The sequence below is a fragment of the Diaphorina citri genome, unplaced genomic scaffold (assembly GCF_000475195.1).
Source record: "Diaphorina citri unplaced genomic scaffold, Diaci psyllid genome assembly version 1.1 scaffold2614, whole genome shotgun sequence".
Taxonomy (NCBI): domain Eukaryota; kingdom Metazoa; phylum Arthropoda; class Insecta; order Hemiptera; family Psyllidae; genus Diaphorina; species Diaphorina citri.
The window spans coordinates 4,691-32,037 of record NW_007380032.1 but is presented as its reverse complement, the minus strand read 5'-3'; the positions used below and the strand labels follow the sequence as shown (position 1 = coordinate 32,037).

At 39.1% G+C, this 27,347-nt stretch overlaps 1 protein-coding gene across 1 annotated transcript in view; it reads left to right on the top strand.

Annotated features, from left to right (window-relative positions):
* The first annotated feature begins 13,949 nt into the window (after positions 1-13,949).
* The window catches only part of LOC103519225 (14-3-3 protein zeta), a 17,655-nt gene continuing 4,257 nt past the window's right edge, over positions 13,950-27,347 (top strand). Inside the window, exons 1-2 of the mRNA XM_017448113.2 lie at positions 13,950-13,980; positions 21,352-21,475. Coding sequence (XP_017303602.2) covers positions 21,418-21,475 — 58 coding nt within the window. The 5' untranslated portion in view covers positions 13,950-13,980; positions 21,352-21,417. The remainder of the gene's footprint in view (positions 13,981-21,351; positions 21,476-27,347) is intronic.

Here is a 27,347-nt window from a genome sequence, read left to right as displayed (position 1 = left end):
GATGGCTATTATCTTACAACATTAAACATAGGTGTAACAAAGAATGTACAGTGAATGATAAAATACAATTAAATTGAAAGAAACAGAATTTTGAGAAAATGGCGCATAATCACTAACGGTCGATTAGTCTGACGAACCATATTGTTTGTGTTGGTGAAATCCACCAACAGAATTATTACCCTAAAAAGTACCTACTTGCTTAAACCGAACATGAAGCTGTAGACCCGGGCCTAAAATCGGGTAATATAGGTAGACCCAAAGAGAAAAAAAATATTTTGTTTAATTTTAGTCAAAATGTTTCTGAATACATATCGCAGATAAAATTAATAAACGAACTTTATTAAATTCATATTTAAAGAAAAATAAGTTGAAAAAATAACTCGTATAGTGAAATTTAAAATTTTAAATACTTGAAAAAATATTTTTCCATTCAGCTGTAGAGCTTTTTGACTTCATTTCTAGATCACTTTCGTATTACCTCTGTGGCCTGCTAGAGAAGGATCGTAGATCGTAAAAATCTTCAGTTTTCGTGTAGGATTTGAGACGGTGAAGTTTTTACTGTACAAGTTGGAAAAGGTGATTATTTCAAGTGAAAAATAAAATAATCTTGGTGTCAAGTGGTGAAAAGTTCCAGGAAAATATATCTTCTGTACGTTAGTGAGTAAAGTTCAACACGAATCTTGGAAGTAAAGTGTAACTACGCGGAATAGCGCATTGATAATAGGAGTGTCTTCTGGGGCGGGCTCGCCATTTTACATTACTCTCAGCACCGGCTTTACAGGTAAAATTCCAGAAATTTATTCAATAAATTTAAGCTCTCGTATTATTAAAACGAATTTTCACTCTTACTGGATGATCTTTGTGTAATCCGGTAGTTTTCTCGGGTTTAATTCAAGTGTAATCATTGAAACTTAAACCTCGTGTTTGGCTGTAAGGTTCCCCTTCCCCTCTCCTTTCATGCCTCGCATATCTTCGAATTCCTGAGGCCTGGGTAAACTGAGTCACGAAAATTTTGCGTTCTAATTTTTAATAATTAGAAAAATTCAATACCTACTTCTTGATGGAAATGTTTCAACTATATTTCATCAAATGGTTTAAACCATTTAATCAGTTTATAAAATTTTATTGACACAATACTTTTTATTCATACTGTCAAAACAAGTACAGGCTGTGGTATAAATTTCTACCTGTTTAACATGAACCTTAGGCCTGATTCCTGAATCATCATAGGCCATGGGGTTTAATGAGAATCTTGGATTTATTGGTTGGGCTGGAGTGGACTTGGTATTTGTTGTTGCTGTTGTCAAATGTCAGAAACTTGGCCATTAGGTCATTCTCCCATGTGTATCCCAATATTTTTGCACGATGTTGTTGCTGAACTTTAGTGCTGGGCAGGAATTTAGGTTGCTGGAGTTCATCGGGGTGTTGATTAAGCAGAGTGGACAATTTGGAGAATTGGACTTGGTATTTTAATATACAAGAGAATTCCAGAGATCTCATAGGCTAAAGTAGAGAAGAGAGAATTATTGTCTTGTTCCTGGTGATTAATCCACTCAAGGTTACTAGGGTTACTACCAATTTTGTCTTCTCTTCTCGAGAAAAATAAAAATCAAAATTGCAGATTGACCAATTGTAAGATTATGCTTGATCGAGGTATTTTGAACCCTGAGAAAATCTGACTTGAAGACTCTCATTATCACCATTCAAGAACCAACCACCTAAGAACTATTTATCAAACATTGTGAAAGTGGGAAAAAAAAAAATGTGAAAATTACTCATCCTTAGGATATGGAGGAGTTCTATATGTTGTGTTGTTTCTCGTTTCTCATGTGACAATTAAAGTTTTAGGTACTTAAGGTCATTATGACTAGTACTAGGAGGTTTTTGGCTTCAGCATAAAACACTGTATTAAATTACAAATCTACAATTTTATTTATATAGATGTACCTATAGCTGCATAACCTGAGTAAGAAGCTCAAATCTACCTGTTCATTAGCTTATGGCATTAGGAAATTACTTACCTATATGAAATTTCAGGCAAATAATTGTTATTCAGATTCTTTGTTTAGTCTTTTATTTTATCTAGATTTAACACTGTCTACCATCTTTCCAAAGGGCCAATATATCTGCTCATGATAAATCTACCTATACTTTGATGTTGTATGGAAATAGAGAAGGTTCTAAACAAGATGCTCCATGGCATCAATATGAATAAGAGCTTTGTGTAAATTATTTAAATATTTTATCTAGATTTAACACTGTCTACCATCTTTCCAAAGGGCCAATATATCTGCTCATGATAAATCTACCTATACTTTGATGTTGTGTGGAAATAGAGAAGGTTCTAAACTAAACAAGATGCTCCATGGCATCAATATGAATAAGAGCTTTGTGTAAATTATTTAAGGATGAAAAATTCCTTGTTCAAAAATTGATAGGGAAAATAAATAGATTAAAATTGTAATTGGGTTGAAAATAAGATGGAGAGAGTGGGGGTGAAGAAGAGAGAATGATGAGATTCAAATGAAATGTCAAGAAGAACAGCAAAGTAACAAGTCTGATGAAATGAATACCTACTTGAAACTGAAAAAGAAAGGATAAAGAAGAAAAAAAGTAGGACAAATTAAATAAATGGGATGTTGTAAAAAATATGGGGGAGGGTTGTGGAAAGAAAATATAGTAAAAAAATGCTGGAAAAGTATCTAAGTAATGAGATTTCTGTTTGAAAGTGGGAGTACATACATACTTTTTTTTTTTAGATCCATCTCAATTTTAAAGTGACTTTTGTAATATCATCAAGAGGTTACCAACTCATTGAAGTCTTGGCATATAGAAATAAAATTGTATAATTTGTCTGGTTAAAAACACAAAAATTTGTGATTTTTTTTTGAAAACTTGCAACAATTCTCTTTTGCCATTTGACCCAAAATAATTGTCTCAATAGTATCATCCAGTTGTGACAAAGTGGGCTAAAAATAAAGTGATTCATCATGTTAATGGGAAATATGTATGATTAAATAATATTGAGGGTAAAATCCTTTCAGTGACACAGTTTTCCATTTGTTCAACTTGTTGTACCTGACTCCCCATCCCCTTTTTTCCCCACCTCTTTATTTTAATTTCGGATTTTTTTTTTTTTTTAGCTCCTACTTAGTAAACGTATTGTAGATTCCAGGGACGAAAAAGTAAAAAAAGCTTTGTTAGAAGGTCATAGACATCTCAGTTTTAAAAGCAAAATTTTGTAGAATGTACCGAATACGAATATTAATTAAAAGGAATCGATTTCCCAGTTGAAAATGGCCCCATTGCGTGTGTCCTCTCGCCTCCTCTTGTTCCTCCTCCTTCCCTTTAACTCCACAGGTAGCAATTTGATTTGCTCTTCCCGTTTTGAAATCGCACGTGTTTGTTGAAATAAGGGAACTGAATTATTATCTATTCTGGATAAGGTACATATTATATATTTATTGTGCTTTGTAAAAGCACTTTTTTTTAGGAACTAGCCTCTCAATATCGTTATGGTTTTTATAAAAAACACTGCGCACCCTGATTTAGAGAAACCCAAGTGGAAAGCATTTTATTTTGGTGCTTGCTGAAAGGCAAATAAGTATTAAGTAGATTTGTCGAATACCTATTGAGTTAGAAAAAAAATCGAGAGTAAAACTCCCAGATTAGGCTTTTGTCAGTCGCAGAAATTATTAGCGACCTTTGTTAAAAGCGTAAATGTCGGTCAATTAAATTTCCCAAGGCAAGGAGGGCGTGTAATAAGCCCGTTCGAAGCATAGGCGCTGAAAACACGAAGTTAATTAATTCGAAGGTGTGAAACAAAAAGAACGCTTCGGTTTGGGTTGGAGGAAATTGATAAGGGATATAATGTAGCTTGTCCAGCTCCAGTCCCCTGGTGAGATGGGAGAAAGAGGAGAATGTGTCAGATTTCCATCAACTATCCGGTGTCAAAGGAGAAGTGTTGTGGTGGGGAGTCATGGTGCAGTAAATAGAAGAAGAGAGAAAAGAGATAAGTTTAAGGACGAAGTGAAGAAGAGATTTTCGGTGAGAGAAGAAGGAAAGCCGAGTCCGAATAAAACACAAAATGAAGCGAAAAGAAAAGAGGGAACAAAATGGAAAAACATGGAAGCGGGGAATGTATGGGATGGGAGAGAGAGAGGTGAAATATGCGCAAGCCGTTGCCAAGTGGACGTGCGTCATGATGAAGCCTCGCCTTGTAAAATATCTGACGAGGGTTAATCGATTTTGTCGACGCTGGCGCGCCGTGCTGCTGAGTGAGCTTCCTTCCCAGAAAACCATGAGCACACCACACCACACCGACCCACGAGTCATATGCGCGCAACTCGGGGAATAAAGAGAACAATTTGAGAGAAAGAATCTGTCCAAACCGTGTTTGTCCTTAATTCTGCCGTACTGTCGAGCTTTTGAACAACTTTTTCTTTCAAGTCTTTCCCTTGTTATTTTTTGTCAAGGACTTGAATATTTGTTCGTTCGTCTTTTTATTTCGAGTGACAATCATATTTTTTTGAAACCTGTCAAATTATCTAAACAGAGGAGTATAACGAATAAAATTTAATGGGCAGTGGTGGCATCACGTTTTTACGCATTTTGTTGACTTGTTTGGGCGAAGTTGTTAAAGATAGTGAGTGACAATCATATTTTTTTGAAACCTGTCAAATTATCTAAACAGAGGAATATAACGAATAAAATTTAATGGGCAGTGGTGGCATCACATTTTTACGCATTTTGTTGACTGTTTGGGCGAAGTTGTTAAAGATAGTTTGTCTTCTCCGTGGTGTGTGCAGTAAGAAGCATTGTGTTGTGCCATTTGCATTGCGGTCGAATAATTGCGGACTTTTGTTGAAGAAAATTGAATAGAAACTCTGTAGTAGCACGTACTTAATTCTGAACTTTACCTCAGTGTTCAAACCCATTGTTCGGGTGGTAATTGTTCTGGAAAACATTTCGAATTTATTTCCGTCTTATTGGGGGAAAAATAATCCGTGTTTCATTAACAGTCATAAATTTGTATTTAATAAAAAATAATATTGAACTAGGTTACTTTCGTCATTAAAAGCGCAGAATTATTTAGTTTGTAATATTATTTTTGTTGTAAGAAATAGTTCCTACGGTTTTTCGCGTGTCCATTCCATTTTCTACTCGTATTATAGTTAAAGTGGTCGTGCTTATCTAGTTCTTGCTGTTGGACCTGGTTATCTGCTTGGTCTTTAACTTCAGCCACCTGTCCTCAAGTTACACAGGTAAGATCTAAGAATTAGACAGATCAAGCGGCGCCAGCACGTTGAATGTATCAGTTCCCGATGGATCACTAAAGTTAGGCAAGGTTGTGCATGGTTTTTATCCAGATGGTCGATGGGTGACCTGGGTAAATGAATTGCTTGCTGCTGGCTTTTCACGGCCCATTTGTCTACGCCTCACCGCACCTTTGCATATCGCTGTTGGATGGAACCCTACAAACACATGATTGTAATGTCCTCTAACAGCAGTTCTACTTTCGCTTCCTCCCTTTTCTTTCCTCCCGCGTATTCCCTTTTAATTCCCTCTTGCCTTTATTGAACGTCTACCCCTCTATCCTTCTCCCCTTTATCTCTCTTCACCCTGTCTTGTGTTTCTCCCCCCCTCTCTTCCCTTTTTTGTGTTTTCTCCCACCATCTCTTCCCTTATTTTTGTTTTCCCCCTCCTTCTCCCCCTTATCTCTCTTCACCCTATCTTGTGTCCCCCTTTTCTCTCCATTTCTTCCCTTAATTTGTGTTTTTCCTCCTCTCTTCCCTTATTTTTGTTTTCCCCTCCCTTCCTTTGTGTTTTCGCTTCCACAACCCTCTTCCTTGTTCCTGATGAGAATAATAGGTCAGTGTGTTATATTTCACACTAATTAGGACGAAGGATACGAAGCTCTTAATTAACACCTCTACACTTTAACCTGCTCTTTCTTACACAGCGGAAGCTCCGAGAGATTTTGTTTCAGAGGGTGGTTGTTTTCTTAATTTTTTATGTGGGTGTACATTATGTCAGGTTGTCAGGTATGAAAGAAGGTTTTCAACGAACCAACTCCAGAGCAGGTTCTTTTGTCAGGGATGATTTTTTTCCCAGCAAACGAAAGGACCTAATCAAAGCTGTTAGCCTGTTTAAAGCTCTGAAAGTAGAGAGAAGGCTGTCTGTTGTAAGTTGTAGAGCTCTGGTCTGGGTCTTTTTTCTTCAATAGATCCACTCTTTGTGATTAGTGCCTGACAAGTCTTTCAATATTTGTACACTCGATATCAGTTCTTGAAAAAAAAAAAAAGTGAAATTTGAAATTTTACAGGTAAACAAATCCGCACTTTGGTGAAATTATTCTTCTTCTTAAATTTACTTTTCGAATTAAAAGCTGCCAGCTACCTACACCAGTGTACCTAGTCAATGAGGAAAAGAGAGGACACCTAAGTAAGGAAAAGAAAGTTTAGGAAAGGAAAATAAGATAGTGGCAGAAGTGATGGGGGAAAATTTTATTCGCTCTAATGTTATTTGTTTACTTGCGTCAACAGTTATAGGAAGTAAGGAAAGCGTTGCGTGGAAACTTGTTCAATTTGTCAAAGTGCGTAGCGTAGAGGATAAGCAAACATAGAGACTTTCTCTATCTCTTTGTATTTCCCTTCTTTCACCGTCTCTTCCTTTCCTGCCTGGTCTTTGTCTCGTTGGATATGTTTGCTATTTTTGGAAAAATATTGAAAGGAAAAAAAAAATCTCAACATTTTGTCCCCCAATGTTCCACAAATAAAATCTTTGGCTTGAGGACACAGGACTAAAAACAAAGACTCAAAAGACGGAAAGGGAGAGAAACGAGCGAGTATGGAAAATATAGAAAAAATGCTCCAAGCGTGGGGGTGGGGGTATGAAAGAAAGTGGGAGTGAAGGGGAGGGGGTCGATGGGGAGATTAAATAGGAGGGAAACCAGAAAATTCCCGACTCTCTTTTTTCCCCCCTTTCCTTCGTTATTTTTTACTGGTAGGGTTGTCTATAAAGAGTATAACTATATAAAGTCTAGCGAGTTTCCGGAGCAAAAAATGGCGCGTCGAACAAAGTTTTTGGCGAGAGATAGTAATGAAAAGTTAGTCGGGATGCATCTGAAAGTTTGAAATCATTTTAACTACAGTCTCGAGTTACAGATATACAGAACTTTCCGTAGGAAGACTAGACAAATGCGAACGTTATGCAAATGACTTTGTCTGTATGCTTGAGCTGTACGCATTGTGCCGTCTCTAGGGATAGGATCCTAAGTTAAAACAAACAGTGGAAAATGAACGAAGCGAAGTTTGTACCAACAATAGTACCTGCACCTGACTGGGTACGAGTAAGTTTGTTATTGTAAGGCCGGAACTTTTCGAATCCAGGGTAAAGCTCCAGTTGTATCGATCTTGAACCCGAGTCCAGAGTAAGACCGGGATTTTATACGGGAGTTTTAACTCCTTGTTAAGCCGCAACCCACGCTTAATTGGGATTAGTAAGTTCGGCCCTTAGATCTAGATAGCTCGGCCTTTCAATGCATTTATACTAGCCTGGTCCTTAGGTGTACTTGTAGATCAGTCTGCCTTCAATGCAGCTAGCCCGGTTCTTAAATACAGCTAGCCCGGTCCTTATATGCAGCTAGCTCGGCCCTTCAATGCAGCTAGGCCGGTCCTTAAATGCAGATAGCTAGGCCGGTTCTTAAATGCATCTAGCTCTGCCTTTTAAACAGCTAGCCCGGTGCTTAGATACAGCTACGATTACTTGAGTTTAGGATGCAAAAGGCTGGAATTTCGTACGGCACGGGCATCGGCATCCCGTCTACTACGCTTAATTGGGATTAGTAAGTTCGGCCCTTAGATCTAGATAGCTCGGCCTTTCAATGCATTTATACTAGCCTGGTCCTTAGGTGTAGATCAGTCTGCCTTCAATGCAGCTAGCCCGGTTCTTATATGCAGCTAGCTCGGCCCTTCAATACAGCTAGGCCGGTCCTTAAATGCAGATAGCTCGGCCCTTCAATGCAGCTAGGCCGGTTCTTAAATGCATCTAGCTCTGCCTTTTAAACAGCTAGCCCGGTGCTTAGATACAGCTAAGATTACGTGAGTTTAGGATGCAAAAGGCTGGAATTTCGTACGGTACGGGCATCGGCATCCCGTCTACCTCTTTGCCTGCGTTCAGATTTCAGAGTGTGAGTGTCGTGTGCGATGTATGATTGTGTAAATTTAAAGTGCAAATATACTTTGACTCGTGTGTCTGTATGTGTGACCTGTGACGTCAGAGACATGCGATACTGTCATTCTCACTTGAGTGTGAAACCGTCAAATGAAATTCAACTCTCAGTTGACTACTGTTTAACTGCTGTTGTAATCCCCATGATAATTTCATGATGTCAAGGATCACTGTGGTTTTTTGATCTCGATACGTGTGCCTGTGACTACTGTTTAACTGCTGTTGTAATCCCCATGATAATTTCATGATGTCAAGGATCACTGTGGTTTTTTGATCTCGATACGTGTGCCTCATTCATTTTATCGATTCATTTGCCCTATTTGTGAATCATTGCTTTTAGGGTTGATTTATTACAGGCCGATTTTTTTCGATATAATTCACCGATCTGCAACACTCAAATAAATGTATTAGAGTAAATAAAACAAAACTCAGAGAGCATGATCGAAGATGGGGTAGCGTGATACTATGTCGCTATGTTGCATTTATGTTGTTTCGCAGTTTTTACTAGATAACCATCTAGTAGGTTTTCTAACTACATATGTACTAGATAGTTTCGGCTAGTGGATAAGTACTGAAGACAACAAACAGCTGAAAAGCCTTTGGATGCTCTTAATAGGTTAAAGGTAGAAACTCACTATCATCACGTCACGTAAGCTAATGGGTAGTCAGGAAGATGTAGTTCAAAGTTTTCCCATAATATTGTAGGTAATCTCGTTCAGGACAGCCTCACTACCATCACGTCACTTGAGCTCACTTGACGTGACCGGTAGTGTGTTTCCAGCTTCAGTTTGGCGCAAAATCCAGTTTACTGTGAGACCGAGCATTGAAATTACAGGCAGATTTTTTTCGATTTAATTCACCAATCTGCCACACTCAAATAAATGTATTAGAGTAAATAAAACAAAACTCAGAGAGCATGATCGAAGATGGGGTAGCGTGATAGTGATACTATGTCGCAATGTTGCATTTATGTTGTTTCGCAGTTTTTACTAGATAAAGATAACCATCTAGTAGGTTTTCTAACTACATATGTACTAGATAGTTTCGGCTAGTGGATAAGTACTGAAGACAACAAACAGCTGAAAAGCCTTTGGATGCTCGTAATAGGTTAAAGGTAGAAACATACTATCATCACGTCACGTGAGCTAATGGGTAGTCAGGAAGATGTAGTTCAAAGTTTTCCCATAATATTGTAGGTAATCTCGATCAGGTCAGCCTCACTACCATCACGTCACTTGAGCTCACTTGACGTGACCTGATGGTAGTGTGTTTCCAGCTTCAGTTTGGTGCAAAATCCAGTTTACTGTAAGACCGAGCATTGAAAAAAACTTGTAGATGTGGAAATTTTATCTGGGTGTCAAGAGTGATCAAACAGAAAACCTTGTCACCTACGGACCATTTGATTGAAATTTCATTCTGTGTACAAATGACTCAACCTACTCACCTACTAATGCAAATGGTAATTGATTCTACTGTATCTGTTGGTAGTGTTGGTACAATGTATGTTCTATTAAATTGTTTTTTAATCCTTCAAATTCCAATGAGTTTTATTTGTTTTCGCTTAGCCACTAGTGTATCGAGTTTCAATGTAAATAATGGATGATTTTTTTTTCATTTTGTGTTCCATTCGCACTGGATTACCCTCGGATTTTTCGCCTAAAATTGAATTTCTGAGGACGCAAACTGTGCTACAGCATTCAAACCAAGCAGTTCCTATTGAGGTTCTTTTTCATGCTTTGAAAAGGTACCCCGAACTAAATTGGTTTAACAGGAACTTGAAATACCTATATGAAAAAGGGACTATTCTTTTGAATATTTTAATAACATAGATTGACTTTTTTGACTGTTGTAATAAATAAATAATTCCTATTGAAATACAAGGGCCTGCGTTACCTATGCTTAGTTTCGCCTACTCCTAATGACTCAATGTACTGAAATTCATTTATTCGCACTGGATTACCCTCGGATTTTTCGTTTTCAATTGAATTTCCGAGGACGCAAACTGTGCTACAGCATGAAAACCTGAAAGAAAAATTGAAATGAGGGATTTCTCCTGTATGGGGAAAGCCTTTGATCTTTTTGGTTTGACAGGCGACTTCGTTTATTTTGTTTAGCCAACCTGAAAGAGAGTGAAAAGTCCCTTTATTGATTAATGTGGCATTCGGGAGAGGGAAAGTCTGCTGGCTTACGCGATACAATTTTTATAAAATAGAGGAAAGAGAAGAAAACATTGTAGTGGTGACTACATTCCTGAATGTTTCTACCTCGTCGTCGTCAATCAATAGGTACCCTAGTGTACCTACTTGAAACTATGTGTCCAATCTGCTGTACTGAACTACTGAGTGTTGAGAATGCAGTATTTCATTAATTTTTGAGTTGAAGTGCAGATTTCTTTTATTGCTACTTGCAGCGTTTATTGGCGAGATATTGCAGTCTTATCTTGTGTTTGAATTTCTATCTCGAGTATGTTTCTCTCTCAGTAGACAATATTTGTTAGGTGACACTCTGGTCCGATACTTAATCTCGTTGTCCAGAGTACCTATGTGTCTTTTAATGGTTTTACTACTCTTTTTCTTTGAATGTTCAACTAGAAACTAGTTTATAAAATTGTTATAACTTCAAGCCCTATCGAGATTATTGTAATACATATTGTTGTTTGATCCATTTGTAATTCATATTAGCCATACTGATAAGTTGATAGCACACAGTAACTAGTTTTTCTCAAGGAAAAAGGAAAAACATGCGGTCGGCACCTATGGGTAATAAATCCGTTATAACCTGAGAACTGTTTGTTTAATTGCTTTCTGCAACCACAGATATTTTTATGAATGATTAAGAAAGACACGCCTTTGTCCTATTTATCATCTGGATGATTGATATGCATGCAAATTTATCGTGTGCAGTCTAAAATGAGTTTTCAAGTAAGGCCGTATTGTTGGAAATTGGAATGAAATTTTGTAATATGATAATGGGTATTGAGAACTCTCATGTGGCTTGTACCTACGTAAACGAGAACTTGTTTCGAATATTTTGGAGGTCAATGGAGAGAAAAACAGTACACAATGAGGCAGTGAACACAAAATAATAATAGAATGTTTTCTACGGTATAGCGAACTTTTTTTACAGGGTACAAAAAATGTATAGCTTTAGTCAGCAGACTTTCTGGAGGTTTTCCTTTCTTCAGGAGAGTCCGCATTGTTTCTACCTACGTAAACGAGAACTTGTTTCGAATATTTTGGAGGTCAATGGAGAGAAAAACAGTTCACAGTGAGGCAGTGAACACAAAATAATGAATGTTTTCTACGGTATAGCGAACTTTTTTTACAGGGTACAAAAAATGTATAGCTTTATCAGCAGACTTTCTGGAGGTTTTCCTTTCTTCAGGAGAGGCCGCATTGTTTCTTCACGGTATTTTTGAGGACTAAATCAAGTTGCATAGATAATCTACATAATATTTTACATTTTCACTAGTTTATCTATATCTACAATGGTGGGTGGAACAGAACCTGAACTTTTGCACAGGATTACCCTTGGATTTTTCACATTTCATTGAATCTCTGAGGACGCAAACTGTGCTACAGCATGAAAACCAAACAGAGTTCATTTGGTGGTTCTTTTCCTTCTTGACAGAAAAGGTGCCCGAACTCAAATTGGTTTGACAGACGCCTCGAGCACAGATGACCAACATTTCTGACTTTTGTCAAGTTGTTGACTGTCACGAGGTTTTGTAAGATAATGGAGTTGGAGTAGTTTGCTCATATGTAGTATGTTTTGCACTTGAAGCAATTAGTGTGTCTGTTGCTACTCTGTTCCATTCATTAAAGCAGTTAGTGGTGTAGAGACGGTAATAAATCCGTTATAACCTGAGAACTGTTTGTTTAATTGCTTTCTGCAACCACAGATATTTTTATGAATGATTAAGAAAGACACGTCTTTGTCCTATTTATCATCTGGATGATTGATGTGCATGCAAATTTATCGTGTGCAGTGTAAAATGAGTTTTCAAGTAAGGCCGTACTGTTGGAAATTGGAATGAAATTTTGTAATATGATAATGGGTATTGAGAACTCTCATGTGGCTTGTACCTACGTAAACGAGAACTTGTTTCGAATATTTTGGAGGTCAATGGAGAGAAAAACAGTTCACAGTGAGGCAGTGAACACAAAATAATAGAATGTTTTCTACGGTATAGCAAACTTTTTTTTTTACAGGGTACAAAAAATGTATAGCTTTAGTCAGCAGACTTTCTGGAGGTTTTCCTTTCTTCAGGAGAGGCCGCATTGTTTCTTCACGGTATTTTTGAGGGCTAAATCAAGTTGCATAGATTATCTACATAATATTTTACATATTCACTAGTTTATCTGTATCTACAATGGTGGGTGGAACAGAACCTGAACTTTTGCACAGGATTACCCTTGGATTTTTCACATTTCGTTGATCTCTGAGGACGCAAACTGTGCTACAGCATGAAAACCAAACAGAGTTCATTTGGTGGTTCTTTTCCTTCTTGACAGAAAAGGTGCCCGAACTCAAATTGGTGTGACAGACGCCTCGAGCACAGATGACCGACATTTCTGACTTTTGTCAAGTTGTTCACTGTCACGAGGTTTTGTAAGATAATGGAGTTAGAGTAGTTTGCTCATATGTAGTATGTTTTGCACTTGAAGCAATTAGTGTGTCTGTTGCCACTCTGTTCCATTCATTAAAGCAGTTAGTGGTGTAGAGAAGGGGGAGTGATATATAAATGTTGTACCGGTGTTCCTACTGTTCCTCCTAGAATCCTAGGTCGTGTGTGAGGGGAGTAATTTGAACGAATGTATAGAAGATGGTAAATAGAAGAAATGGAAAACTAAAAATAATAAATAATAAAATAGGATAGTAAGGTGAAAAGAAAGGGATGTGTGTAAGTTTACGTCTAAGTACATGGTATATGAATAAACAAATAATGCAGATGGCAAAGTAACTTTCCCCTGCAACAGTTCTGAGCTTCACATGTGTCGGTATGGTTGACACGTGTGTTCGTCAGTTGCAGTACATAAACAGTGAGGTTCTCGTATTGATAGTGTTCCGTGCTACTTGCACTTCTGCACTACCAGTTCCATAAAGCTCACACATTTACGATATGGTTGTGTTCATAATAAGGGTACTATTCAACTTTAAGTTTTTAAATTAAGAAACGGTGGACCAAGAAAAGGGATTTAGAAATAATGGATGAGAACGGGCCAAATACAACATATTAGGCTTAATTCGATATTTCATGGATTTATTCTGAGCACTGTAAAAATTTCGATTTGAAAAGCTGATGTACAGTGATCACTTGTCCATTTACCTGAATTTTTTCTGCAACAGTGAATTTAGCACAAAGCTAAGCGACTCAATAATGTACTCCTTATCTACAGCTTCTACGTTTTGTGGTCCAATTAAATGGAATTTAAGATTGATCTGGCTTAATTTTGTTTTTGTTATTTCATTTTCCTCTTTCTCCCCTCCTTTTGCGGTTTGTCAGTTCTGGCTAGAAGGCTAGGTTCCGAGGTTGAATTTTCTAAAGCAATTTATGTTTGTCTAATGAACTGTTAATGAGTAAACAAATTACGATGGTGCAAACCACACCACTATCTATACCTATACTATTGTGACAGGATCCATAATGATAGTGTGGCAATAATCATCAATGAAGCTACGAGAAGAGGAAGTGTATTGAACTCTCCCCAGGTCTAAACTGCCTAGCCCTATTGCTACGATGTTCTGGTGAGTAGTTATTAGTTATACTTGCGAACCTAAAGCTGCGTCAAGCCAGCCTAGTAAGCTTGGGGGGTAGCGCGCCTACCTTGTATGCGCTAGGTCACGGGTTGGATTCCCTCCCGGAGCGGATAATGTTCGTTCTCGGAACGGCTGGCTTTCTCCTATCCTGTCTTCCTTCTCTCTTCGATTTCGGGACGATAAGACCTTAGCAGTTACAGTTCCCTCTATCAAATCTCTTCAAAAAAAAAAAAAAAAAAAAAAAAGCTGCCTCAAGCCAGCATAGTAAGCGTGGAGGGTAGCGCGTCTACCTTGTAAGTATTAGGTCACAAATTGGATTCCCGCCCGGGGCGAACTTTTTTTATCTTGAACCGATAATCTCACCTACTTCATATGGGTTAAAGGCGATGTCCATCAACATCGGTTTGACAACAGTGTCGACGCACTTAAACTAGACGAGACACGGGGTATAACACTACACGATAAACCGTGTTTAAACACTAGGTCGACCTTCGTTCAGAAGCGATTAATTGAACTGTCCTTGCGGATATTTATTTTCGCGAATGTATGAACGACCCCGCCATTGGTCAGAAATAGCATTGATCTTACTATTCTTACTCCATGTTGATTCTCTAAACATGTTCAACTGTGGATAGTTCATTCACCATCCATAAATTACGGAGTGTGAATGGGTGAAATTGGGTTTATGCTTTGCTGTTTAGGATCACGTAATGAGGGGGAAAGTAAAAATGATATGTAGATGATCGTATATGTTTAATGTTAGATATGTATTTGTAGTGTGTATTTATCATGGTACATTAAATTGGGTTCCGCGCCCTCCATTGTAATGTGAAATGGATGTGTACTACACTGGTGTATTCGTGAGTAGTTGTTACCAATTGCATGTTAATTGTTCTGCATGATTGTGTAGGTAGGTACAAAATGTATTTCAATTGAAGAACCCGTACCCGATGAGTGTTTTGAATTTGAATCCATTGATTGACAATCACGTTTTATGCTCTTTCAATATGTCTGCTTGTAAAATGCATCACCAGCAAAGCTTTTCTATTTCTTTCTTAAATTACTTAGATCTCTTCAATTTTCTCTTCTGGAAAAAAAAATAGAACAAGCTTTCCAGCTTGGTGGATATGCTTGTGCCACGAATGGGGACAAATAAGTCCCACAGATATAGAACGACTGAATCTTGGTTGGGGTTTTCGGTTTGAAAAAATGCCAGAAACCTGAATCACCACAAGATAGGTTTTCCCCCCTGCAACAGTTCTGAGCTTCACATATGTCGGTATGGTTGACACGTGTGGTCGTCAGTTGCAGTACATTAACAGTGAGGTTCTCGTATTGATAGTGTTCCGTGCTACTTGCACTTCTGCACTATTAGTTCCATAAAGCTCACACATTTACGATTTCGAATGAATCACCTTTAAAGTTGTATACCTAGGAAAGAATGGAATCTTCCGTTTGGTGATATAAAAGAATAGTGAATACTAACTACTAAATGCCTATTTGTTTACCCTACTGTTAGCCACTCACGAGCAGACTATCAGACCTGAGTCTGTCATACGGTCTGGGCGTGAGAGGCGGCCATTATCAAGAAATGAGTTTTGGCATTTGACGGGCATTATCAAGAAAGTAGGGATTTTGCGATTTTGCCCTGCTATTTGGGGAAATTTCCTTCAAAATAATGTACATAACAATAGTCATGCGGAGTAGTCATGAAGTTTCATTTTCCCTTTTCTCTGCGATTTTTCTACGGTGAGAGCACGGTAGTAAGTTTTACTATTGTGCAAAAATTCCGCCATCTCAGTAGAGTAGTCAAGTACAAAGCGAGAGACCAAGTAGCGCAGCAAAGTGTAGGTAAGTAATATGTCATGGCTGGTTGATTGAATCGAGTGTGCCAGTGTGAGTGATACTTGGTGCCTCCCATGTGAATAGTCTGTGGCGAAAAAATGAAGGTCTCGTTGTTAGAGCTTCGAGCGGTCTTATATGTAAACTCCCATGTGAATAGTCTGTGGCGAAAAAATGAAGGTCTCGTTGTTAGAGCTTCGAGCGGTCTTATATGTAAATCTCCCATGTGAATAGTCTGTGGCGAAAAAATGAAGGTCTCGTTGTTAGAGCTTCGAGCGGTCTTATATGTAAATTTTTTTGGTTTGTAGGTACTTGTAGCGTTGTTACTTTTCACAAAACAGCTTACGTAATGTTATGTGGATACTAAGATTCAACTGTCACGGGCCAAAAGCTAAACATTTCTTACACATATTGGCAAATGGATGAACTTTTTACTAAAATGTCCTTACATCTGTTTGTTACAGACACCATCACAAAACAGCTTACGTAATGTTATGTGGATACTAAGATTCAACTGTCACGGGCCAAAAGCTAAACATTTCTTACACATATTGGCAAGTGGATAAACTTTTTACTAAAATGTCCTTACATCTGTTTGCTACCGACCAAAGAAAATACAGACACCGAACAGCTTACGTAATGTTATGTGGATACTAAGATTCAACTGTCACGGGCCAAAAGCTAAACATTTCTTACACATATTGGCAAATGGATAAACTTTTTACTAAAATGTCCTTACATCTGTTTGCTACCGACCAAAGAAAATACAGACACCAAACGGGCTAGTAAAAGTTCTCCTTTTAGAACCCGAAAAAAGATACAGATACATAAATTTGATAGTTCGAAACTCGAAGTCATCTCCAACGAAAAGTACAGAGCTTCGCGAAATCACCTCATCTTTTCTCCGCGTGGCCTCTTCACATATTAAATTCTAACCTCAACGCGGTTAGTTGTGGCGATACCCGGGAGGAATCCGCTTCTCCGTTCTCAAGGTAGAGCGAGAATTGTAGAGAATACTTATAGTTGAATGACTGCACGACTTCCCAGCGTTGACCGGTCTTGTGTGTGTAGCGCGCGATTCATTCTTGTAGTCTCCGTGTAATGTGTTAGGATAGTATATGTCGGAGAGGATATTACTCATAGTGAGGCTCTTGGCTCGGCTCTGCTCTGTTCGTATTAGTACTTGTGGAGTTACAGGGTCGCTCGACGGTCCTTAAGGTGTGTCCAAACATCCGGCCGTCGATCGACGAGGTGAATCTTTGTAGTCGAGGCAGTGTGGACGGTTCAGTCGACATCGATCGATGACCGGTCGACTATGTGTGTGCACCTTAAGGAATTCGTCGCTTCCCTCTTTGCTCTCCGCTCCACTCTGTTTTTAGGCCAAGTTAAGAGGGGGAAAGGAATTTTGACAAAAAAGACGGAGAATTACTGGATTCCCTCGTGATTGCTCTCTCTTTATGAATCGTTTTCTTGAGAACATGCACCTCTATTCGCTTCTGTGTGTTTTACCCCCAGGTATCCTTAATTCCTTACCTCAAAGAAATCTTTTGGGTGCCCGGGAGCAGGGGGGCAAGAGGTGAAAATTTCCATTTGCTTTTTGCGTTTGAGCTTTTTCCATTTGATTGATGGCCGACCTTCATTTTCACTGTATTATTCTTTACTAGGCAGCAAACGAATAGTAAGTAGTTTTGAGACTGATGTACACCATCGAATTCCTGTTGGGTTTTGGGTTATGTAGGTTATTAATCGATATTGTTACTTCTGTCTAGTCAGAGTCACATTGAAATCTCTTGTTCGTTCCTCCATTGATTTCTAACCTGTGTTTTATACATCCAGTCACCACCACTAAATTTTCTCATCGCATCAGGCATCAATCCACCTACCAAATGGTCTACCTGTCGTACTTATTGATTAACAAACTCCATTCCACCCCCCCCCCCCCCCCCCCCCTCCTATATTTTTTATTAAAAACCCCCCCCCCCCCCCCCCCCCCCCCCCCCGGGTTTTTGCGAAGATTTCAGCGCGCCCTGTACGCCGCATAACATAACCTGCATTCCTGAGTGTGGCGCATAGCGCGGTGTTGCCAGATTTGTGTCTCGGAGGGTTCGATTGAGGATATTCCGAGATTTGACTTCGTAATTAAATTCGCAGCGAGGTATTTCATCAGGGATTCTTGGAATTTGTGAGTGAGCTTTTTTTTTTTTTTTTTTTTTTTCTTTTTTTTGTCGAATATGGCGATGTTTCGTCGATAAGAATTTATTAGGTAGAACCGTAGAACACTCTTAGATTTGAGGGGGGGGGTTTAAATTGTTGTTTGCTGTTCACTCACAGCCTTTAGAATAGCGGGCCATTTTAGAACAGTACGCCCCTGATTAGTGACCGGTCTCCCTTGATAGAGGAAATTCTATCTACCCTAATCCCAGACCCTGCAGGCAGTTTATTTGGCATCCAAATGCTCATATGACCTCAGAAAAGTTCCCATCCAAGGTATGCGGGGTCGTCATGTTGAAAACCCCTTGCGTGATCCAGATCTACCAGGAGCAACCTTGTGTCAAAGTCCTACTTTATGTGAGAAAACTATCTCGACTTCAGCAATTAAGTCCCGTTGCCCTCTTCCCGTCTGTCTAGTCGGATATTTAATGCTCACACATTTTCAAGTCATTCTTCTCATTGAGCAGTAAAGAAAAGAATGGAATGGACGAACTGTGTAGTGAGAGAAGCGAGAGTTGTGTCATCACGAAAAATAGCGTAAAACAAATACACATTCTCGCGGCGTTAACCCATTGATTCGCGGAGTCCTCTCCCACTCCCCTGCCGCGACGTAGTTTCACCGGTTGAACAGAATGGATTAACCCGCGCGGTGACGTCACACGAAGCTTGGCATTGAAATTTATCTTGGTATCCCGCCTTACCGAGCAGCACGCCTCTGCTTCCACTCTGCCTCGGTTGTTTCTCACACAATGTTCCAATCGCAGAAACAACGAATTTCGAGTTTGCCATTCGATTCGGTGGGCTAGCTTGAAGCCATATTATGTAGACTCTATTGTATTCTGTCTCTTTCGCGAGGCCTCTGCTTCCACTCTGCCTCGGTTGTTTCTCACACAATGTTCCAATCGCAGAAACAACGAATTTCGAGTTTGCCATTCGATTCGGTGCGCTAGCTTGAAGCCATATTATGTAGACTCTATTGTATTCTGTCTCTTTCGCGAGGTATTGGCAGGATGTGGAAACTTTGGTCCGAGTTTTGTTATGGTGAGGGGAAGACCACGTGGAGTACCAGCTAGCTGCTAGAGTATGGTTTATGTCAGACCACTTAACCCCTATTTGAAAGTGTGAATTCTTGAGTTCGTTCCTAAAACATCTCCTTTTCTTTATAGGCGGAGTGTTGGAACAGAACACCGTATCAATATTAAACTTAAGCACCACTTCAAAGATCTTAAATATGCTCTCAAAAATGGAATATACTCACAAACATTCCATTAGGTTCCATAATTAGTTCGATCGAATATTATATTGGAACATTCTATACCATTGAACTATTGACGGTGTGGTGTGGTTTTGGAAGTAGTTAGGGGGAAAATAGCTGACAACCAAAGTGATCTATTATTCTTCATTGAATACTTGAAGTGATGTCTAAATATGACTACCCAATATCAATCTTTGGATAACGTCTCATAGGATGAAAAACAGTCGGCTTATACTCGTATCGATAAGTACCGGCTCGGCTTATTAATATAGACGCATTTTATCTACTGGGTATTGGTGACTCGAAGAACATTTATTTATAACCTTGGACTGACAAGACCTCTGCATCTGCACTCTGCACGTCAATGGTGTGAATAGTGAAATCCAGGCCGGTAAATTTTTGCTTCATCCGTTTCTGATTCCTTGTCCGCTTCTAATGTCTGCACATCCGGAAGGATTGTCTGGGAAAATTATGGGTGTGGTGGGTAACCGGTGTATTCCGAGTGGTGAAATTATTTGCATTCTTGTCGACTGTGCTTATTGCTTATGATTCGAGTCATAGCCAGGACAACAATATGAGTTTAAATTTGGTTGTTTAACTCTTTACCTTTAATCAGGCAATGTGATTGGTTGATTTCAAATTTTCAGCCCATCAGATTGCTTAACCGAAGAGTTAAACCGAGTTAAAGCTATGATTGTGGCATCCTTCATCTGTGGATGATAGAGTCAGTGTGCTCGCTGACAATAGAACAGGATGACCTGGTATTTCACAAGACTATGGATAACGTAGCGCATTCCAATTGCTATTGCTATGAATACTCTCAGCCATGATTCAACTTGGTCACAGTTACACAGGCTGCCTGCTGGAGAGGGTATCTCACGGGAAATGTAAATGAATCATTCGGAAACCCACATACTCATTGATTGCTGCATTGCTGCATCGCCACAGTATAGTATTGTCTACGGGATGGTCCAGAAGTTGGAAGTCATCCTATTTCTGTGTGAAATTGTCAAAGTGCAGCATATTGTGTCTGTCGATTGTATCAACTTTTTTCCTTTTGTGTCATTTCGCGCATTGATTGATTGATTTCTTTGGTAGTTTTGCCAAGTTCTCTAGTATCATGCATTAGTGACGTCATCATTGGCCAATATCCTTTCATCATCATTAATTTCTTACAATAATAACTCTGGATCTCTGAGGCAATTTGCGCATTATTGAATGAAAGATGTGTGTTGATTTTCTTTTATTTACTCACACGCTAAAAATTAATGTCAGGTGAGAAAAAAGAACGCCTAAAAATTTGATCAAATTTGAAAGGGCGGTACTTGTTCAGAAATCACGTCAATGGAAAATTGCTACACAACAGAGCTTTCACAAACCAGTGTAATTATAGGGTTAGGTGTAAATGCAAAGAGGAGCTTTATTTTTTCATTGTCGTGGCTTCTGAATAATTACCGGAAGGGCTAATACACATTTGGATGAATCTTTCGGGGTCACCCTGTTTAGTGCATTCTTTGCAATGATGTTTTCACCCATGAAATACGTTGAGTAGATGGAGGATTCGTTTACAATGTTTACAGGTGTTGAAAATAAGTTCGACGTCATAAATGAAGTGTGTGTTCTGTTCAAAAACATAATATGTATGTACAATGTACATGATGGAATGTGTAACGTAGGGGGGTGGTGACAGAGTAGTCATGAAAATAAGTTCGACGTCATAAATGAAGTGTGTGTTCTGTTCAAAAACATAATATGTATGTACAATGTACATGATGGAATGTGTAACCGGTGTAACGTAGGGGGGTGGTGACAGAGTAGTCGGAATAGTGGAACTTGTGCAAAATGCATGGAACAGGGCGGTCTTCTTGTTATTTAAAATTTGTGAACAAAATTAGTACTACATATTTATTATTGAATTTAATAAAATAAAAAAAAAAAAAAAATCGGCTTTTCATAATAAAAAAGAGTGTGTCAACAAAAGACAGTACTCTTATGAATTGGCTAATTGATTTAACTAATTTGTAAAATCCCCCCTTTCTGTTTGATTTCAGAATTTATTGGATAACTTTTTAATTGTCAAAGCCAGTAACCCAGAAAGTAGGGTATTCTACCTTAAAATGAAAGGAGATTACTACAGGTACCTGGCAGAAGTAGCCACCGGGGACACAAGAAATGGTAAGTAGTCCGAAACAGCCCGTCATGTCGGTAAGTAGAAGGGCGTGGGTTCAATTCCTTCCCGAGCACGGAATTCTCATTATTTCAGAATTCGAAGACGTGTTACTTGAAGAGCTTGAGCTTATGTACATAAGCTACATAAGCTCCTTGAGAATTCTACCACGTGTTTTTCTGTCGGATTCTGCTCTAAACGTTAACCTCGCCTAATGGAGGAGTGATTCAAATATTGTCTTTGTGGATCAGAGGCACAAATATACTGGTAGAACGTTCAACCTTAGCACGAATCATGCTAATAATGATAGACTCCAAGCAGTGGTGATAGCTATGATTATCAGCACTATCGTGATAGTGGATTATTCACTTGCCCACTACGTCCTGTCTGTTTAGGTTGGTTCCGAGTTATGACGAAGTCAAGAGGTTTGTACTGGGCTACTTGTCTAGGATGGTAAGATTTCTGTCGATGTTTACTGAATTAAGTTACATATCGAGGTTTTTTCTTCTCTTATGTATCCAGGTTTTTGGCTCAAAAATGAATGTGAAATGGATGTGTACTACACTGGTGTATTCGTGAGTAGTTGTTACCAATTGCATGTTAATTGTTCTGCATGATTGTGTAGGTACAAAATGTATTTCAATTGAAGAACCCGTACCCGATGAGTGTTTTGAATTTGAATCCATTGAATGACAATCATGTTGTGTGCTATTTCAATATGACTCAAAAATGAAGGGCCCAAAAATTTATATCCAGGTTCCTTCAGGCACACTCCATTTGTCAAGGGGCTAGGTTTTCCTTGCCCTTAGGATCAATTTAATTTGAAGAAACCATTTACTGTTCGACTGTATTTACTCTTCAATTCTTCATGAGATCCAAGGATTGTAAAAATGCAGACTAGCAAATTCGTAAAAGTGTTTGTCTCCCATTGATGTCTTACTCTTTGCGTCTTTCTTTAGTTCCATTTCCTTTTCAAATTATTCTCCTTCCAACCTAATTTGGGACACAAAAGCGTTTATCTTCACAAGCCGGGTGCAATAAGAGATGCAATCGCGAAATCTCTCTTTTTATTAAATTTTTATATAGTTTTTTTCCTCATTTCTCTATTTTCTTTTCTAAATGGAGGCATTCATCTCGTTACCTCTCTGCTTGTAAAATGCATCACCAGCAAAGCTTTTCTATTTCTTTCTTAAATTACTTAGATCTCTTCAATTTTCTCTTCTGGAAAAAAAAATAGAACAAGCTTTCCAGCTTGGTGGAATTTTCGTTGCAGAGAAGAAATATCGAGTTTCGGAATTACATATTAAAATATGCAATGTGTTTGATCTTTAACATAAAATTCAGAAACATTCAGATCACCCAGTATTCGCATATCCTTTTTCTTAATATTTACGTATTTTATATATTATTTTTTTATTGAGAGTTTAGTATGTCACTGAACTGACCAAGTAAGGTATGTCTCTAGAAATGTGCTTGTGGTACCGATACCCTAGTCTGCATACTTTGTGGATGACGGTATCACTCTCATGTTCTTTAATGAGCATGGTACCACTTCCATTTTGTCCTCAGGAAACAATTAAGGAAATGCAAACTTGACTTGAGGTGCAAGTGTTTAGCCTTCTATCTGGGTTATACCTACTCGTACGTTTCTCGCTTGGGTCATAAAAAGGAAAAAAGAACTTAGTCCTTGAAAGTTTGCTGAAATTGATTTTCTTCTAATTCTCTCCCCTCTCCTCAAGCAGGTTATTCTATTTCTAGAATTTTGTTTGCATTATTTCATTTCTCTTTTTCCAGAATATTGTTTGCATTATTTCTCTTTCCACGAAAGATTTCTCTTTTTGCACTGTTAACTGCTTAAGTGCTTACGTAGAAAGTCAGTTTTTGCAGATCGAGAAGTGATGGAATGGGCCTCTGTATAGTTTAGGATGCTTTCTTTTCAAAGTTTTTAACTTGTCTTGGAAATGAATAGCGTGTGCATTTTTGTCCACTGCTCAGAGTGATGATGATGACTGATGAGTATCTGCGATAGGTAGGAGATTAATCCGTTGGATCCGTCCTAACAAGACTTTTTTTTTACTATAAGTACGTAAAAAAACTAATAAGCTGACCAATCTATTCTACCATTATCCCTTCTCCAAGCTAAAAATTTCTAGCTTTCTAGTCCCCCAGTCTGGAGATATTTGTGTCGTTTTTATCGTAGGAAAATTACGAGCAGCTCTAGGTACTTTACTAGTTTGTTTTTGCCTCTATCAGCAACGGTACACGGTCATTTCATAACGAGGTCAAACACGTAGATAAGCATTACCTCAGAGAAACAGTGAGGGGAGTGAGTGAAAGAGATTACTAATAATGAAATTATTCATTCACAATCTTGAACTTTTCTTATGAAATGAGAAAATTCCTTACTTTCCCTCCTATAGGATAGAATAGAATAGAAAAATTAAATTTCTTTGATAGTGCTCCGTGCTACTTGCACTTCTGCACTATTAGTTCCATAAAGCTCACACATTTACGATTTCGAATGAATCACCTTTAAAGTTGTATACCTAGGAAAGAATGGAATCTTCCGTTTGGTGATATAAAAGAATAGTGAATACTACTTAACTACTAAATGCCTATTTGTTTACCCTACTGTTAGCCACTCACGAGCAGACTATCAGACCTGAGTCTGTCAGACGGACCTGAGTCTGTCAGACGGTCTGGGCGTGAGAGGCGGGCATTATCAAGAAAGGGTATGAGTTTTGGCATTTGACGGGCATTATCAAGGAAGCAGGGATTTTGCCCTGCTGTTTGGGGAAATTTCCTTCAAAATAATGTACATAACAATAGTCATGCGGAGTATTCATGAAGTTTCATTTTCCCTTTTCTCTGCGATTTTTCTACGGTGAGAGCACGGTAGTAAGTTTTACTATTGTGCAAAAATTCCGCCATCTCAGTAGAGTAGTCAAGTACAAAGCGAGAGACCAAGTAGCGCAGCAAAGTGTAGGTAAGTAATATGTCATGGCTGGTTGATTGAATCGAGTGTGCCAGTGTGAGTGATACTTGGTGCCTCCCATGTGAATAGTCTGTGGCGAAAAAATGAAGGTCTCGTTGTTAGAGCTTCGAGCGGTCTTATATGTAAATTTTTTGGTTTGTACTTGTAGCGTTGTTACTTTTCACAAAACAGCTTACGTAATGTTATGTGGATACTAAGATTCAACTGTCACGGGCCAAAAGCTAAACATTTCTTACACATATTGGCAAATGGATAAACTTTTTACTAAAATGTCCTTACATCTGTTTGTTACAGACACCAAACGGGCTAGTAAAAGTTCTCCTTTTAGAACCCGAAAAAAGATACAGATACATAAATTTGATAGTTCGAAACTCGAAGTCATCTCCAACGAAAAGTACAGAGCTTCGCGAAATCACCTCATCTTTTCTCCGCGTGGCCTCTTCACATATTAAATTCTAACCTCAACGCGGTTAGTTGTGGCGATACCCGGGAGGAATCCGCTTCTCCGTTCTCAAGGTAGAGCGAGAATTGTAGAGAATACTTATAGTTGAATGACTGCACGACTTCCCAGCGTTGACCGGTCTTGTGTGTGTAGCGCGCGATTCATTCTTGTAGTCTCCGTGTAATGTGTTAGGATAGTATATGTCGGAGAGGATATTACTCATAGTGAGGCTCTTGGCTCGGCTCTGCTCTGTTCGTATTAGTACTTGTGGAGTTACAGGGTCGCTCGACGGTCCTTAAGGTGTGTCCAAACATCCGGCCGTCGATCGACGAGGTGAATCTTTGTAGTCGAGGCAGTGTGGACGGTTCAGTCGACATCGATCGATGACCGGTCGACTATGTGTGTGCACCTTAAGGAATTCGTCGCTTCCCTCTTTGCTCTCCGCTCCACTCTGTTTTTAGGCCAAGTTAAGAGGGGGAAAGGAATTTTGACAAAAAAGACGGAGAATTACTGGATTCCCTCGTGATTGCTCTCTCTTTATGAATCGTTTTCTTGAGAACATGCACCTCTATTCGCTTCTGTGTGTTTTACCCCCAGGTATCCTTAATTCCTTACCTCAAAGAAATCTTTTGGGTGCCCGGGAGCAGGGGGGCAAGAGGTGAAAATTTCCATTTGCTTTTTGCGTTTGAGCTTTTTCCATTTGATTGATGGCCGACCTTCATTTTCACTGTATTATTCTTTACTAGGCAGCAAACGAATAGTAAGTAGTTTTGAGACTGATGTACACCATCGAATTCCTGTTGGGTTTTGGGTTATGTAGGTTATTAATCGATATTGTTACTTCTGTCTAGTCAGAGTCACATTGAAATCTCTTGTTCGTTCCTCCATTGATTTCTAACCTGTGTTTTATACATCCAGTCACCACCACTAAATTTTCTCATCGCATCAGGCATCAATCCACCTACCAAATGGTCTACCTGTCGTACTTATTGATTAACAAACTCCATTCCACCCCCCCCCCCCCCCCCCCCCTCCTATAGTCCATACCCTTGGTAGTACCCTCTACAAACCACTCATATAAGGTAAACAACGTCTCGTATGAAAATTCTAGAAGACTTCACGCACGAATTCAAATTATAACTATGCCCCACAAGACAAGGTTGTGAGGCCGGATATTTCTTTTTCCTCGTACAAAAATCCTTGCTTGAGTTCTTAAGTGTGAAAGTTTATCCCCCAATTTCACCAGACTGTATTTGGTATGAGATCGTCGATCGACCCATGAGGTGCACAGGGAAGGGGAGTGGTATTTGTTTTGAGCCTGGTTCAAAGGTGTAGGACGGTTATGGAGCGCCTTTCTCTGTCTTATGTTATCTCAGGAATGTATTATAACCGAAGTTCGATCGGGTGGCTTAGCTTACCGTTTTGAGCTTTAAGCAACAAAGAACGCTAACCTTGTAAACACACTCTTTGTTGGCTCCGTCTCACCTTCGTCTCTCCGCACGACGAGCCAATTCCGCCCTATGGTTCTATTTAAAAGGTTACGGTTCGAAGCACACTGCAAGTGGGTTGGGCGCCCAATTAGGTAAGACAAGTTTGGCCAACTTTGATGCAGCGCCGTCCCCGTCACCCCTCTCCTGAGGGCGCTTAGTTACCCCAATTGCGGCGCTCTTACACATAAACAAAAATGCGATAAAAAAGCACTACTGTGTTGAGAGCGAAGAGAGTGATGTGTCAAGCAGGTAAGGTAAGAAAAGGAAATGACGAGTTACTCTTCTTACTGAACCTTTCACACACTCGTAATTTATAAGCTGATCTGTCTCTGCCCTTCTCCCGTTGCCCTGAATTAACGACTTCAGCTCTATCAAAAGAGTGTATTTCATCCTGAAACTGTGTTCCCACGAGGACCATCTTAGACCTAGTGCGTTCCCCAAAAGTTGTACTTGCTGGGGGCGTATGGAACCTACCCTTGAAAAGACTCCAGTATACTCGTAACACCTACGGTTTATTTGACGGACGTGTCCCAGACCCTAATCCCATCTATCTTAAAAGGAGATAGTTCCCTCTGGCCAGTGATTAGTCCCCGCATGACAAGATTTTACGGGCGATAAGATTTCCGACACTCCACTTGGTCGTTTGTTGTTAAATTGGGGAGGTTTAGATTCTCACAAGATGCCAAGATGGATTTTTAAGAATAGCTGGCTTTGTAGCGGTATAAGCTGTTTTTTTTCTGTTTTTTTTTTTTTTTTTGCGAGTGAGTGTTTAAGGTTCTTAGGACTACTTTATGGAGCGGACGCTTAAATTAATGCTTCAGTTTAGAGCCTTATAGGAGTTAGCTTTGGGAGGCTCTGTGTTTAGACCGTTGTGGCGCGATACGCGGTGTGAGTCCTTACGTCCCAATACAATACGCCGCATGTCCCGCGCGACTTTAGAAGACCTGATATCT